The sequence below is a fragment of the Ahaetulla prasina genome, chromosome 2 (assembly GCF_028640845.1).
Source record: "Ahaetulla prasina isolate Xishuangbanna chromosome 2, ASM2864084v1, whole genome shotgun sequence".
Classification (NCBI taxonomy): domain Eukaryota; kingdom Metazoa; phylum Chordata; class Lepidosauria; order Squamata; family Colubridae; genus Ahaetulla; species Ahaetulla prasina.
Genome location: NC_080540.1, coordinates 279,028,256 through 279,043,684, shown reverse-complemented (window position 1 = coordinate 279,043,684; position 15,429 = coordinate 279,028,256). Strand labels below are relative to the sequence as shown.

General features: G+C 44.0%; 1 protein-coding gene across 3 annotated transcripts in view; it reads right to left on the bottom strand.

Annotated features, from left to right (window-relative positions):
- GDNF (glial cell derived neurotrophic factor) overlaps positions 1–15,429 on the bottom strand; it is a 43,818-nt gene that overhangs the window by 15,238 nt on the left and 13,151 nt on the right. The window contains exons 1-2 of one of the 3 annotated variants that reach the window (XM_058170038.1): positions 10,926–13,878; positions 5,122–5,319 (exon numbers count right to left, since the gene is read on the bottom strand). The exons of 1 other annotated variant lie outside the window; for it this stretch is intronic. In XM_058170038.1, the coding sequence (XP_058026021.1) occupies positions 5,122–5,293 (172 nt within the window). In that variant the 5' untranslated portion in view covers positions 5,294–5,319; positions 10,926–13,878. Of the gene's footprint in view, positions 1–5,121; positions 5,320–10,925; positions 13,879–15,429 lie in introns of those variants that run through there. One more of the 3 variants, XM_058170040.1, reaches the window with a different exon arrangement.

Here is a 15,429-nt window from a genome sequence, read left to right as displayed (position 1 = left end):
ATATGGTTATATCTAAAGCTGGACATGTTAGTTCCATCAATATGCCTCATGGTTTGCTGGGTGCCAGTGAGGATGGAGATAAAACACTGAAGGAATGCTGCCACATTTGCTGCCAATCCGTTACAGTGTGATGGGGTTCCTTTTTTTTTTTTTTTTGAACTAGAGGTATATTATTTTACAAGGGGGTCAGTTGACACAGAAAAATATGCATTTTGCTATATAGTGATATTGACAGCATGTATTTAGGACAGGTATATAGCACAACACTGGATCCTCCTAAGTCCCCCAGAGACTATCCATCTGTGTCTCTCTTGCTTCCTCTCTTTTTCTCTCAATTCCTTCCCCCTTTTCAGGCTTTTACAATAACATGCTAAAAGATGGCTTGATCTTCTCCTGCTTAGCTGAATATCTACTGCTTCTCTGCTGAGGGAAGAATCTTTCTCAGGGTCATCTGCCCAGTCCTTCCCCAGAGACCAGGCTATCTCCTTCCCCCCCACACCCTTGCCTTATGTCTCCTTTTCCAATCAGGAAATTAAATGTGTGGTCCACACTCTTAACTTCTCTCTTCAACTTTCTTCTCCAGCCCCTCCGTTAATTTTATGCGCAGACTTTTTTTCTCTTCTCTCCTCCTTCCCTCTTCTATTTTTAGTCAGGCTAGTAGCATGACCCCTTAGTAGAGGTGGGTGGCACCCTCCCCGCCCCCCCACAGCTATGTAGCAGACTGGAACAATGGGACTGCTGTCTCCAAAATTTCCTCACAAAAGCCCTGGCCAGCCAGAGCAGCTCATCAGGCCTTGTGATAAGTGCAGCTTCTCTTCAAGGCCAACATTGAACTTTCTTTTCTCTTTTTACTCACTCCAATAGCTGGCCCATGTCATCAGAACAGCCAACAGGCCAGGCCACTGAAAACCCATGTGCCACTTTATCTCTACTTGTTGAATCTAATGAGAATTAAAAATATTTCAGTGCAATAAATATTTACTCCTAGTTGCTTATGCCTCTGAAACAAACGACGTCCATTTTTGTAATCTCACCGCATTGGGCACTCAGCATTGCAGCCAGCGATCAGAGCTAAGGGTTCGCCCGAACCTTTGCGATGATGCAGCAATCCACCACTGGACGGAAGTCAACCTTGAGTCAGTGAGAATTAAACTGCGACAGTCAGCAGAGTTAACCTGCAATACTGCATTCTAACCACTATACCACCGTGGCTCTGTCTCTCCTAGTCTTTTGGTGAGCCTTAGTGAGAGCTATGTATAGTTATGCTATACTGCTGTTTCATTAAGCTTGATTCTTGCTCAGTGATGTATATTGACTGAGCACACCTTACATATTTAATGTATATTGTGGAGGAAGAAAGCAACTGCAAATGTAACTGGTTGTGATTGACCAGACCAAAAAATATCAATGACTATGTAATATCACAACTTTATTCAATTTGTAAAGCGGCAAAAATGTGACCAACGATAACTGGAAGTTTCAGAAGATACTAAATTAATTTTAACTCATCCCCAAATTTAACCATGAAGAAACACTAAGATTAATCTAGATATATATTTTTTTTATTAAAACTATTTTTGGTTATTGATAAGCCTCTTTGCAAGTAGTTATTTCCTAGCCCATCTTTCACAACATTAGGTTGAGGTATGAAGAAATTAATTATGATTTAAACCACTTTACAAGTAATAAGTAACAGCAATGATCATAACTGACTGGAGAATGACAGTTGTACTTCTGGCATTTATTGTCAGAAATTTTTATTTGTGACGTTTCATTACACTTCCATATTTCCCAAAAGCAACTAAAGAGGGGTTCTAAAGACGGAGAAACCTGAGACCTCTAGAACGTCTATTTGGGTATGAATGCCTTCATCACACAGAAAAGAATCAACAATTGAGTCAGACAGTCAACAATTGAAGAATTATAGTAGTTAGTGTGGTAGAAGGAAGAAAGAATGACAAAAGTTTAAACATTTTGGCTAACTTGCATCATTCCTGTGGCTTCCTTCCAAAAAAAAAGTGAAGAGGGAAACCCAGGAAAGATTCCAGTGGAAAGACAGAGAAGGAGGAACAGACAAGGCAGAAAAGTAGAAGAATGCAGTTGTGGTTTTGCATCTGTTGGAAAGATGCTGAAGTGGCAAAAATGGATGACAATCCCTATGTCACCAGAAAGCAACAGTGGAAGGCTACTGTATAATTTGCTACAAGCATAATAAATCCCACCCAAGGAGTGGCTACAACTCACGGAGTACATCTATTTGCACATAAGAAGCTGTTCCTTGATCCACTGTCTTACAACAGAGTGAGGCAAAGCCTAACACCAGGGTGGGTTTTACCTACCTTTACTACCAGTTCGCAATGGTATGGTGCGTGCTTCTGCGCATGCGCAGATCAACCATAATCACGTCTGGGAAGGTGGGCGGAGCCTCCTGCCAGTTTTACTACCGGTTCGCAAGAACTGGACAGAACCGGGGGCAACCCACCACTGCCTAACACCCTGACTAGGTGGCTCAGCGGCTAAGACGCTGAGCTTGTCGATCAGAAAGATCGGCAGTTCGGCGGTTCGAATCCCTGGAACAGATCTCCTGCGTGAGCAGGGGGTTGGACTAGATGACCTCCAAGGTCCCTTCCATCTCTGTTACTGTTAAACTGTTAAATTGCAAGGCATCACTATCTGCAATAACGTTTCACAACCTTGGCAACTTTAAGATGTGTGGACTTCAAGTCCCAGCGTTCCCTAGGTCTAGAAGTTGAAGTCCACACCTTTTAAATTTGCTAAGGTTGAGAAACACTGATCTATAAGCTTCACTAGAAAGGCATTATTCTTTCAAAGGTTTTTTGGGGGAAAGGCAGACTGCTGACACATAAATAATATTAAATTCTCCTTCAACGTAGCACTCTAGGAAACAGAAACAAGGAAATGTTCATTCTCATTTATTCAGCAAGTGTGTGAGTGTGTGTCTCTGTGTGTGGGGTGGGTAGGTAGGAAGCAGGACTGTATCTTTTTCCAGTGTTGGCACATTCAAGTCCCTACCGTCTGTTGCAGAGGTGGGTTTCAGCAGGTTCTGACCAGTTCTGGAGAACCGGTAGTGGAAATTTTGAGTAGTTCGGAGAACTAGTAGTAAAAATTCTGACTGGCCCCGCCCCCATCTATTCTCTGCCTCCCAAGTTCCAGCTGATGAGGAGGAAATGGGGATTTTGCAGTAACCTTCCAGATTGGGGTGGGAATGGAGATTTTACAGTATCCTTCCCCTGCCACGCTCACCATGTCACGCCCACCAAGCCACACCCACAGAACCAGTAGTAAAAAAAATCCACCACGGGTCTGTTGGAAGGCTCACATGGAAGGGACCTATGAACAAGCCATTATACCAATATTATCTCCTTGATGTGAAGAAAGACCTTGGAGTGATCAGAGTTCCTGAAAGGATGAAGGAATTAAACATACACCACCAACTGCATGAATGTTATAGAACAAGGGTGTCAAACTGAAGGCCCGTGGGCTGGATCCAGACTGTGGGGTGCTTAGATCCAGCCCATAGGGCCGGCCTGGAAACAACAAAGGACCAGCCCGCGGTCCCTCTACCAGCGAAAACTGCCATTTTCGCTGGCAGAGGGCTATCAAAGCAAAACTAAAAACAAAACAAAAGGAGAAATGTTTCCCCTTTTGCATTTGAGCATGCAAGAAGGGACAGGAAAAGGGAAAACGGAAAGAAGAAATAAAAGAAAAAGAAGGAAAGATGGGAAGAGACCAAGGAAGGAAAAATAGGGAAAGAGGAAGGAAGAAAAAAGGAGAATGGGAAAAAGAAGAAAAGGAATTAATGAATGAATGAATGATGAAAGAAGGAAGGAAGGAAGGAAGGAAGGAAGGAAGGAAGGAAGGAAGGAAGGAAGATTATAATGAGACTGAGTGAGGGTCTCAGAGAGTGGTGGGTTGCCCCCGGTTCAGACTGGTTCTTCCGAGCCGGTAGTAAAACAGGAGGGAGATTTCGCCCACCGACTCCAATGTCATCCAGGAACGTTCTGCAAGTGTGCGTGCGCGATCCCGCTGCGAACCGGTAGTAAAGGTAAGTAGAACCCACCCCTGGTCTCAGGGAAGTCCTGCATTAGCACTTGGCCACAACAGGTGCCCCTGAAATGAGTCATGTGTCACAGCCACCATGGCCATGCCCAGTGATGGGATTCAGCCAGTTCGCACCACTTCGGGAGAACCGGTTGTTAACTTTCTGAGCAGTTTGGCAAACTGGTTGTTGGAAGAAATCATTAGGGCAGAGAACCGGTTGTTAAATTACTTGAATCCCACCATTGGCCATGCTTACCCCAGCCACAGCCACCATGGCCACGCTTATCCCCCAGCTCTCCAAACTCAAACAACCTGATGCAGCCCTCAATGAACTCGAGTTTGACACCCCTGGTATAGAACATGGCCTTCCCTGGATACAGATTGTAGTACAATCCTGTTCCCTACTCTATCCCTACTTCCACAGACATGTGAAGGGAAAGTGAATAGAAGCCTGCACTATGTTCGAAGACAGTGAGCAGTATATTGCCAGTGAAAATATCTCATTTCATCATAAAAACCCCCAGATTAACAGAACTTTAATTTCAAGAAAATCTGATTTTCATTCCCAGGATGCAACTCATATGCATGTGGGAATCGGCCCAGCTGAATTGGGTAGATCTTGAATAAAGAAGACTAAAACTCTACATCGTAAGGTTCTTGATCTGAAGCAAATCTCAAGGAAACAATCTCTGCAACGTGGCTTCTGTTCAACAACTTATATAGAAGACCCAAGCTTCCTGACCAACCCAACTTGGAAAAGACTAGTTTTTAAAAAAAGGGATACAGGAAGCTGGTTTGCTGAAAAGCAAAGCAACAGCTCTAGCATCATACTAAGTTGCAGGAATGCCTTTAGCCTTAGCTTATCTTTGGCCATGGGGCAACAATGGCAATCCCTTGACTGTTTTTTTTCCTTAGCCCCCATCTGCCCATCCCCATCTGTTGGAGGGCAGAGCCGACTGGATCGTCTCAAAACGACAAGGGAAAAAAAAAATAAAAAGGCCAGTAAGCAGCTGTAAAAATAACAAGAAGTGGCAGCAAGAAAGTGGAATGTGTGCTTACAATCCATTTGGCCAGCGTAGGGATTCAGCAGCCTGCTGGTAGTGTGGTCTTCTTCAGCTCTTCCTAGCACTGAGCGGGCCTTTTCAGGAGGTCTCTTACCAGCGGGAAGCGGAAAGGTCGAGATCGAGTTGAGTAGCACCACGCAGACAGTCATCATATCCCATAAATTCATCTTAGATTCCCTTCCAGCACAAGACCCTGGCAAATGGGAGACATACATTAGTTTTCACCGCTTCTTCCCTTGGCGTGCCATCCGTGTTCAACTCCACCTCTCTTTCCTAACCTGGCCTTGCCTATCTATTGTAAATGCAACCGTTTTCAACATCAATATAATAGCAAGCACTATGTTTGGCATTTAAGTGTTTATTAATACTGAGTCATAACTTTTCTTGGTGTCTTTCATTCCAAGTCACCACAGCTCCCCAGAACAGCTGGAGTTCATGTATAAAATCTAGAGGAAACGATGATAAAAAAATATATATCTGGAATGGGAATGAGAATTTGATAATAGAATATTGGTCAAAATTCTGGAGCTCCATTTATTATCCCTTCTTTGGATCCCCCAAATTTTCTGCAACGTTGTTATGACCATAAGCCCTATTTCATTTTATTATCATTATTTTTTTTATCTATCTGTCATCTATCTACAGTATCTATCTATCTATCTATCTATCTATCTATCTATCTATCTATCTATCTATCTATCTATCTATCTATCTATCTTTCATCATCATTATCTATCCATCATCATTATCCATCCATCCATCTATAACGCATCCCTACATAATTAATTCTTACTTAAAAATGAAGACCAAAAGAATGACAAATTGAGCCTTAAAATTGTTCAGCAACCATTTCCATTTGGACAGCAGCGGGTTCCTGGTCACAATTTTGCCCAGTAAAGTGAAAAGTACTCTCTCTCTCTCTACCCTATAATTATGTCTAATATGTAATATCAACATACATAAATAGAAAGCATAAGTTTGCTCCTTTTCCTGGAGATGATCTCCTCCTAGCATCGTTTAGAAATATGAGAACATTCAGCTGCACGCACCCTATGTAGTGAATGGTTGTTCTTTGCTGTCTGGTAAACTCACCAGAATCCATCAGTGGAAGACTCAAAGGTCCAGCAAAATAATTGTATCCAGGGTTGTCTTGAACCTGATGAGATGCTTTCAAGGTCCTGTCTAGTTTGGCATGACCCACAATCCATATTTTGGATTGTGGATCACAACCGAGTGATCACTACCAGAGTGTTTTGTATCCAGGGTTTCTTTCCAGCAGTTCATTCATAGCCTAGTCATTAGCCCTGATGAAAAAAAGCTGTTTGTCTGAGCTATATCATTTCTGACAATTGTCTGAGCTGCACCATTTCATATCCTCTTAAACATTGCCACAACCTCACCCAGGAGTTGCCACTGAAAGGCCGCATTTTAATCCTTAAAACCCCAAACACATCAAAATATAAATTATACCTCTCGCACACTCAATGATATTAGAAGCACAATTTCATTTGAAGAAAAATCCATAAACACAACTTACATGCATCCCAATTCAGTAAACAGGTCAATCTTATATATGGCATGACAAAATTTGGCTACACTTAAGGAAATAGAATCATTTGAATTTAAAAGGAAAGGTTTTCAATAAAACTGATCCGAGAGACCTATTTAATTTAATTTTTATTTAATTAATTTATTATAAATATATAATATATATTAAATTTTATTTCATTTAATATTTAATTAGGTGTGAGGCTAACAATTCTCAGGAAAAAATCAGCATAAAATGGACCATACAATAATTTCACTGACTTTTTCATCATGTCACATTAAATCTACAGAGTCTGGATTTAAATGAGTTGCCTCTGTATCTCCTTCTAAAACCATCAATGGAAGACTATGCCAAGGTTAGGGCCTTCCTTAGGTTGGGAACCGTAATTTGTTTTGGGTAGTCTATAGGGAGTATAGGGGCTACTTAAAAATACTACTTTGAAGAACTAGTTTTTGAGCAGTCAGAAGCAGGGCAGCCATGAGTTCATGAGGGCTTCCTGCAATGGATGGGGGGGGGGGGCGGGAGTCACTCCCCATTTGACTGCCGACTGAAATGGTATAGGGCAGTGATGGCAATGCGCGCGTGACACCCCCACATACCCCGTCCCCCTGCGCATGTGCATGCAACTCCAACCTGTGCCTCGCCCCTGCACATGTGCGCAGGACACCCGGGCTTCCCCACCCCCGTGCATATGTGTGCACTCTCCCTGTGCTCCCCCTGCCCCTGTGCATGCGCGCGTGACCCCCGCACATGTGCCCCACCCAGTGGTGGGTTTCAAATTTTTTTACTACTGGTTCTGTGGGTGTGGCTTGGTGGGTGTGGCATGGCTTGGAGGGCGTGGCATGGGAAGGATACTGTAAAGTCTCCATTCCCACCCCACTCCAGGGGAAGGTTACTGCAAAATCCCCATTTCCTCCAAATCAGCTGGGACTCGGGAGGCAGAGAATAGATGGGGGCGGGGCCAGTCAGAATTTTTACTACTGGTTCTCCGAACTACTCAAAATTTCCACTACCGGTTCTCCAGGACTGGTCAGAACCTGCTGAAATCCACCTCTGGCACCACTCCCGTGCATGCACGCATGACCCCCATGTATGCATGTGCCCCATGCATGGACAGGCATCTCCCGCATAGGCCCCGTCCCCACGCGACAGAGACCCAAAAACCAGCTGGCCGGTGGGAGGCGGAGCACATGTGCAGTGGAGCTGAGCTGGGGCAATGGCTTCTGTGCCCACAGAGAGGGCTCTGTGTGCCACCTGTGGCACGTGTGCCTTAGGTTCGCCATCACGGGCATAGGGTTTCCTACTTGAGCACGGGGTTAGACTAGAAGACCTCCAAGGTCCCTCCTAACTCTGTTATTCTGTCAAGTTGTTACTCTGCCCTATGTTTAATTAACAATATTTCTGGGCTGGCACTGCCAGGAGCCTTTGCCTGTACCTCTTTGACCTTCTAACCTGCCACGTCTACAATAGCTGAGTAGTGATGCCTGAATCTAGAAGAGGATCGTTCCTATTTGTGAGAGATATCATAGACACTAGATTACTGCTCTCTTTTGCTTAAGATTTCCAAACAGAACAGAATAACAGAATTGGAAGGGACCTTGGAGGTCTTCTAGTCCAACTCCCTGCCTAGGCAGGAAACCCTACACCACTTCAGACAAATGGTTATCCAATCTCTTCTTAAAAACTTCCAGTGTTGGAGCATTCACAACTTCTGGAGGCAAGTTGTTCCACTGATTAATTGTTCTAACTGTCAGGAAATTTCTCCTTAGTTCTAAATTGCTTCTCTCCTTGATTAGTTTCCATCTATTGCTTCTTGTCCTGCCCTCAGGTGCGTTGGAGAATAGCGTGACTCTCTCTTCTTTGTGGCAACCCCTGAGATATTGGAACACTGCTTTCATGTCTCTCCTAGTCCTTCTTTTCATTAAAGTAGATATACCCAGTTCCTGCAACCATTCTTCATATGTTTACATATCGGAATACTGCTATCACCCCTAGTCAGAGGTGGGATTCACTTACCTTCCCTATCGGTTTGCAAATGTGAGCGCGCGCGCCACGTCTCCACATGTGCACAACCTTCTGTGCATGCGCAGTAGTTGCGCATTATGTCCGGGTGGGTGGGTCGAGCCTCCTAAGTTGCCGCTACTGATTTGCCTGATCCAAACAGAACTGGCTGAATCTCACCACTGCCCCTAGTCCTTCTTTTCATCAGACTAGTCATTCCCAATTCCAGCAATTTTAGTGACCATTTAGAAAAGGGCCTGACATCAGATTTGAGATTGCAATGCATTCCTAGTTCCAAAAAGTACAGTTTAAATCATCTAAATAAATCGCATTATGTCTTAAGAGCCTTTCCATGAACAAAAGAACGAGAAGGTAACAGAGATACCTGGGAATGAATTGTCATTTTTTTTTGCAAAGGCAGTTTGTATTAATTGTATTAACACAGAGCAACAGATCAGTTCCTTTCAATTAAAGTGTTTTGTCCCCAGTGAGGATAGTAAGTCACTAAGATTGAGCTGTATCGATTATTAGCTTGACTTGGAAGAAAGCAGGTTTTTTCCCCTCTGAACTTAAGCCATTCGTTTATGCTGCAGCCTCTCACATTCCGTTTTCCCTTCATGAACATAAACAGAAGCAGATGAGGCCCATTTAGTGAGCATCTGGATCTACCTTTGCATACAAAAGAAATACATAATGCAAAAAAATATATAAAAAAATACAAACTCACTTATGCAAGCAAGACCATGTGTTTGAAAACTCATAAAGAAAGAAGCACGAAAGAGAACAACAACAACAAAAGTTTCTATCTTGGACACAAATTATAACTTGATGCTCTCCTGCAGACTCAAGGTTAAATTAACCTGGTTCCAGGTCAGATCATACAAATCGGTTGCAATTTGTGTGATTTCAGGATTTTAACCAGGGGCGGGATTCACGTAATTTACCTCCCGGTTCGTCCAGCTCCAAAAATGCGAGCACACACGCTCGCTTGCTTTGATCACATGTGCTACCTCCATGCCATGTGCATGACTTTCTGTGCAACTACTGTTGTGTCTCGCTCGCTCCCCCTGCCGCAGCCGGGCCCCTCTTATCTCCTGCCGGACGTTGATAGTTCGGAAGAATGTCCTGGAATGCCTCCAGCCCCCAGCCCTGACACCATGCCCGGACAGGCCGAGCAAGACGAAGGGCCTGACGTGCCTTCAGCCCCCAGTCCTGGCACCATGCCCAGGCAAATGGAGCAACTAAACCCCTCCCCCACAGCATGTGAGCCTGAAGAATGTGAAGCCAGTCATGAGCTAAGATTACCAACAGCTGGAGGCTGGAGAGATCCTCGCTTCTGGAGAGAGGCGACATCAGCAAAAGGAAGGGAGGGGCAGGCCTGGATAAGTGCTGAGTCATGGAGCCACACCCCATGGCCTATATAAAGGATCTGCTTTCTGGCATTCTCTGAGTCAGGCAAAGTCTAACTTGGATTGCTGAAGTCACTTCCTGGTCTCCTGCCTGCCTTGAGAACTCTGATAGGACTTTGGCAGAGCTGCAGAGGCACGCTTGATACGGACTTCCTCGACCCGGCCGTCAGCGGAGGAGTGGGACACGACAACTACTTTGCTCGCACGCGCGGCTTCCACGCATGCGCACAGCTTGAAAACATGGCTAAAGAGGACGGCATAGTGCTGGAGCAGGTAGGCGGAGGTCGCCAATACCGGTTCTCCCAAACCGGTCCGAACCGGCTGAATCCAATCTCTGATTTTAATCCAAAAGCTTCCAGGAAAAGCACTTTTCAAAAAGCACTTCCAATAAAAAAAAACCCCAAAACTCCCAGATTTCCCACCTTGGTAATAAGGCATGTTATTACAAGTAAAAGGGAGCAGCAACTGGGCCCCCCGAATAAAATTCCGCAAAATGGATTGAATGATGGATGGAAAATAGATGGTCCATAAACCTTAATGCTCAAGGTAGCCTGAGTCATTGGCTTTGTTTCCTTCCAAGGAGAAGAAATTCTATTCTTAGCAGGACAACTCCTGTCAGGGAAAGCTATTACAAGCAGCAGAATGGGAGAGCCATTCTCTCATTTCCTTTAGAAGGTTCATCAAAGGTACAGCTGTACCTCTACTAAAGATGGAGAAACTGTACCTCCTTTGCAGATGTTCAACTAATAATATACAACTCTCAAGTGGAGGGAGAGAGAGGCTTTAGGATTTTAAATACATCTGTAAAAAAACTCATCTGGGCCCCAGATGTGTGGTTACCTGGTTTGGTGAAGGATAAAACCTTCTGGGCTTGCTCAGACAAAGATTATTATAAATGCTCCATGGAGCTGACGTTTTCTATGGTCTTCGAAAGGCACCCCTGGTTCTTTCTTTGCAGTTCAGAGTTTAAGGGCCTCTTGCTTGTTTACAGAAGAAGTTTCATCTGGCTTTCGCATCAAAAAAGCAACAGTTGGGCAATTTCCAATCATCAAATGTTGTATGGGTACCATGCCTGGTAAAACTGAGATCGGGGGGCGGGGGGAATGGTTGAGCAGAGAAACCAGAACAGAAAAGAAAAGAAAAAGAAAAAAGAGAGAGAGAGAAAGTAATCTGCAGAGTTGGAAGAAAACGTAGCTCTTTTGGCTGAATTTTCCTATCCCCACTGAAGCCATTATCCGCCTTGCAAAAACAGGCAATCTGGGACCAATCAAGGCATTTCCCATCCTTTCAGCTCGTTTCACCAGAACAGGCTGGTGTGCAGACTGCCTTAAATTCCACTGGAAATATTTCAAAACTGTCCTTTGATTGGAGATGAGTTTCTTTCATTTGACCCCGATTTTGGATACTGCAAGCAGCAGTTTGGAGGTCATGGGGCAAAGGAAGCAAAAGAGTTTGCAGGTGCTTAATTGGATCCAGCATGCAATACTCCTCATCCAGTTTTTTCCCCCCCATTGCCAAGTCTTCAGTCTTTAATGGCAAAAGGCCATGCAGGTAAATCTGCAGCGTGCTTACCTTTTAACACTGAATAATTGTAAATCATAATGACCTGAATTAAGGCTTCTAAAGCAAGGGAACAATAGATTCAAAACAAGCTGGTGAGTGAAGCTCTCTCCTAGTCAGTTTGGTTTCAATGGGGATAAAAGCCACATCCATCCACGATGCGCTGAGCATGAGGTTTTAGATTCAACCAGACGGGTAACACTTCCTGAACAAATTAGTAAAGGTAAAGGTTCCCCTTGTGATAAGTGTTAGTCGTTTGTGACTCTAGGGAGTGGTGCTCATCTCCGTTTCAAAGCCGAAGAGCCAGCGCTGTCCGAAGACGTCTCCGTGGTCTTGTGGCCGGTGTGACTAAATGCCAAAGGAGCATGGAACGCTGTTACCTTCCCACTAAAGGTGGTCCCTGTTTTTCTACTTGCATTTTTTACATGCTTTCAAACTACTAGGTTGGCAGAAGCTGGGACAAGTAACGGGAGCTCACCCCGTTACGTGGCACTAGGGATTCGAACCGCTGAACTGCCGACCTTTCGACTGACAAGCTCAGCGTCTTAGCCATTGAGCCACTGCATCCCTTCTCCTGAACAAATTACCTAAATTACATAACACTTAAAGGCAACCTTTTCCTGTGGAGGAAAATTGTTTAAAATTATTATGTATTCTTTCTAGGCTTATTAATTATTTAAAATTATTATGTATTCTTTCTAGGCTTATTAATTCTGGATGAATTTTACTTCCATGTTCTAGGTTGAGTCCTGTTATTTTTCCTGCAAGTATTTCAGCAAGTTAAGAGTTCTAACCATCTTTAAGGCTTGGGATGTTGGTCTGGGCTTAGACAGCACTCCAAAATTCAAAATGACGCCAGAGCTTCAATGACAACCACATTTTCAATCAACTTTATCTGATTGATACCACAAACCATAAACATTGCCCTTAGCTATACAGTTCTGTGCATCTTTCAGCACAAGTACGGTCCATGGTGTCTAAGCCTATATAGAAAGTTCCAAGGGTTTCCAAAGGCATTCAAAAGGGTAAAGCAAACGAAGTGTAGGAGAGTTATATATATATAAAAAAAGTACCAATTTCTAGTTCTCTAACAGCATTTTGCAAATGAATGTGCATGCGTGTGTCAGTCTCACTTAGTTGGACAAGATCGAGGGAGCAAGAACGGCACAGATTTCAGTAAGGCACCCTTAATGCCAGCCTCGTGTAAATATTATATCTTGGAAGCAAAGTGGAATTTCCACTGTTCATTTATAGTGTGTGATGAAATGATTTGAAAAGCTTCTTCCAGGATTTCTTGCCAGCTGGGCTGTGTTGCTGTTTATGAGATAAGCTGCCAACAAAATCATCCTCTGTGTCTGTTTGTATCTATTCTCCCTTCCATTCTTTTCTCAGCCTTCCCACTGTCTCTCCAAAATAATTGCATGCTAGAACAGGGGTCTCCAACTTTGGCAACTTTAAGACTTGTGGACTTCAACTCCCAGAATTCCTCAGCCAGCAAAGCTAGAAAACTCGTTCCAAGGCACCTTCACCACCAGGGATTGGAGGCTAAAACATATGAAGAACAGTTGCTGGAACTGGGTATGTCTAATTTAATGAAAAGAAGGACTAGAGGAGACATGATAGAAGTGTTCCAATATCTCAGGGGTTGCCACAAAGAAGAGAGAGTCAAATATTCTCCAAAGCACCTGAGGGCAGGACAAGAAACAATAGATGGAAACTAATCAAGGACAGAAGCAACTTAGAACTAAGGAGAAATTTCCTGACAGTTAGAACAATTAATCAGTGGAACAACTTGCCTGCAGAAGTTGTGAATGCTCCAACACTGGAAGATTTTTAAAAGATGTTGGATAACCATTGTCTGAAGTGGTGTAGGGTTTCCTGCCTAAGCAAGGGGTTGGACCGGAAGACCGCCAAGGTCCCTTCCAACTCTGTTATACTAAAATATATAGCACAATTCCTTTCTGTTGATCCCTCAGCCTTTATTCATTTACCATCCCGAACCATAGTTAGCCATGGTTTAGTCACCTGAACCATTTTTCTAGCTTCTCATGCTATCATAAGACAAAGAGGCCCTTAAGTGAAGTTTGAACTCTTGTGTATTTTTCATGGAAGTATTAATGAAACAGTTTTGCTATAGCCTTCTTCCAGAATATTTTTTTTATTCCAGATTTCTAGTCCAACGGTCACCAACTGGTGGTCTGTGAGAAAATTTTGGTGGTTCGCAGAAATATTTCCATTTTTTATATTGCACTAAATCAGGGGTCCTCAAACTATGACCCCTGGGCCAGATATGTGCAATGAATGCTTGTGCTGCTGCAGAGTCTTCCCCTTCGGGGTCTTTTTGTGCAGGGCGGGGGGGGGGAGACATTTTGACTTGGGGTCTGCTTCAGCCTCTTTGGCAAAGGCTGGAGGGAAGGACTGCTGGTGGCAAAGAGCCAGAGGACCTTGTTCCAGTGGGACTGCATCATGGTCTGGAACTGGCTGACCATCTCAGCCTGCTGAGCCTCTACCTGGCTTTGCACTCCCGCAGGTAGGTCTTTCCTCTGCTTGGAAAGCCTATGCTCGTAGTCTTCAGTGAGGTACTTCTGCTGGGCCTCCTTCTCAGTCACATACAATTTGATCTGAGCCAGCTGTTTGGCCAACTCTTTCTCATGGCAGCTGCTTAACTCCAACTGTTTCCTGTTGGGGAAGTCCTAAGGAACCCAGGTGGGCAGGGAGGAGTGGCTGGGAAGGGAGGAGTGAGTAGAGGCTGGCGAGGCGCCTCTTGACATGAGTGACATCAAGTTGGCCACATCCACCCAGTCACATGATCACCTAGCCACGCCCACCGAACCGGTCATTAGGCAGATCATATTAATGGTCCATGGGATTTAGAATTATGAATTTAGTGGTCCCTAAGGTCCGAAAGGTTGGTGACCCCTGTTCTAGTCTATCTACCAGAGGTGCTATTCAGCAGGTTCTGACAGGTTCTGGAGAACAGGTAGCGGAAATTTTGAGTAGTTCAGAGAACTGGCAAATACTACCTCTGGCTGGCCCAGAGTGGAGTGGGAATGGAGATTTTGCAGTATCCTTCCCCTGCCACGCCTACCAAACCACGCCCACAGAACCGTTAGTAAAAAAAAAAATAATTCCACCACTGCTATCTACCCTATGGTCCTGGAATTCCATCTTTCAGGTGGTCTCCCATCCAAACATTTACGATCCTGACCCTGCTTAACTTCAAAGCTCAGATGAGGTTGATCAGATACTATCATAGCTGAGACTTATGTGATATAAAACATCATAAACTAATTGTATACGCTGTGTTTGTGAAATAGGAGTGTACAGTCTTTGTCTAGTAATCATATTCTCTCCTCTTGTCCCCTTCCACTTTTGAAAACTACTCAAAGAAGAGGCTTTTTAATCTTCTTCCTCTCTGATAGTTCTGTGCTTCCCAAATGCTTTGCCACAGAAGAAAGATGAGGCAACATCAGTTGTTCAGTATGTTAACTTTGGTACTAGCCAAAGGTACATAAGCCACCAGAATCCTATTTAGAGGCTCCTTCTTCAGTTGCTTCTCTTTACAAATGCAATCTACTTTTTGATGTATTTCTTGCTCCCTGGGCCTCACAAAGGTTATGATCTGAAGGAAGAGCACTAAGCTTTTTATGGTTGGTCTGCTCACTAGCTATTTTAGGCAAAGAAGGAGAGGGCAATGATGAGAAAGAAAGAGAAGCAACAACTAGAGCAGGGGTAGTCAAACTTTTTATACCTACCGCCCACTTTTGTATCTCTGTTAGTAGTA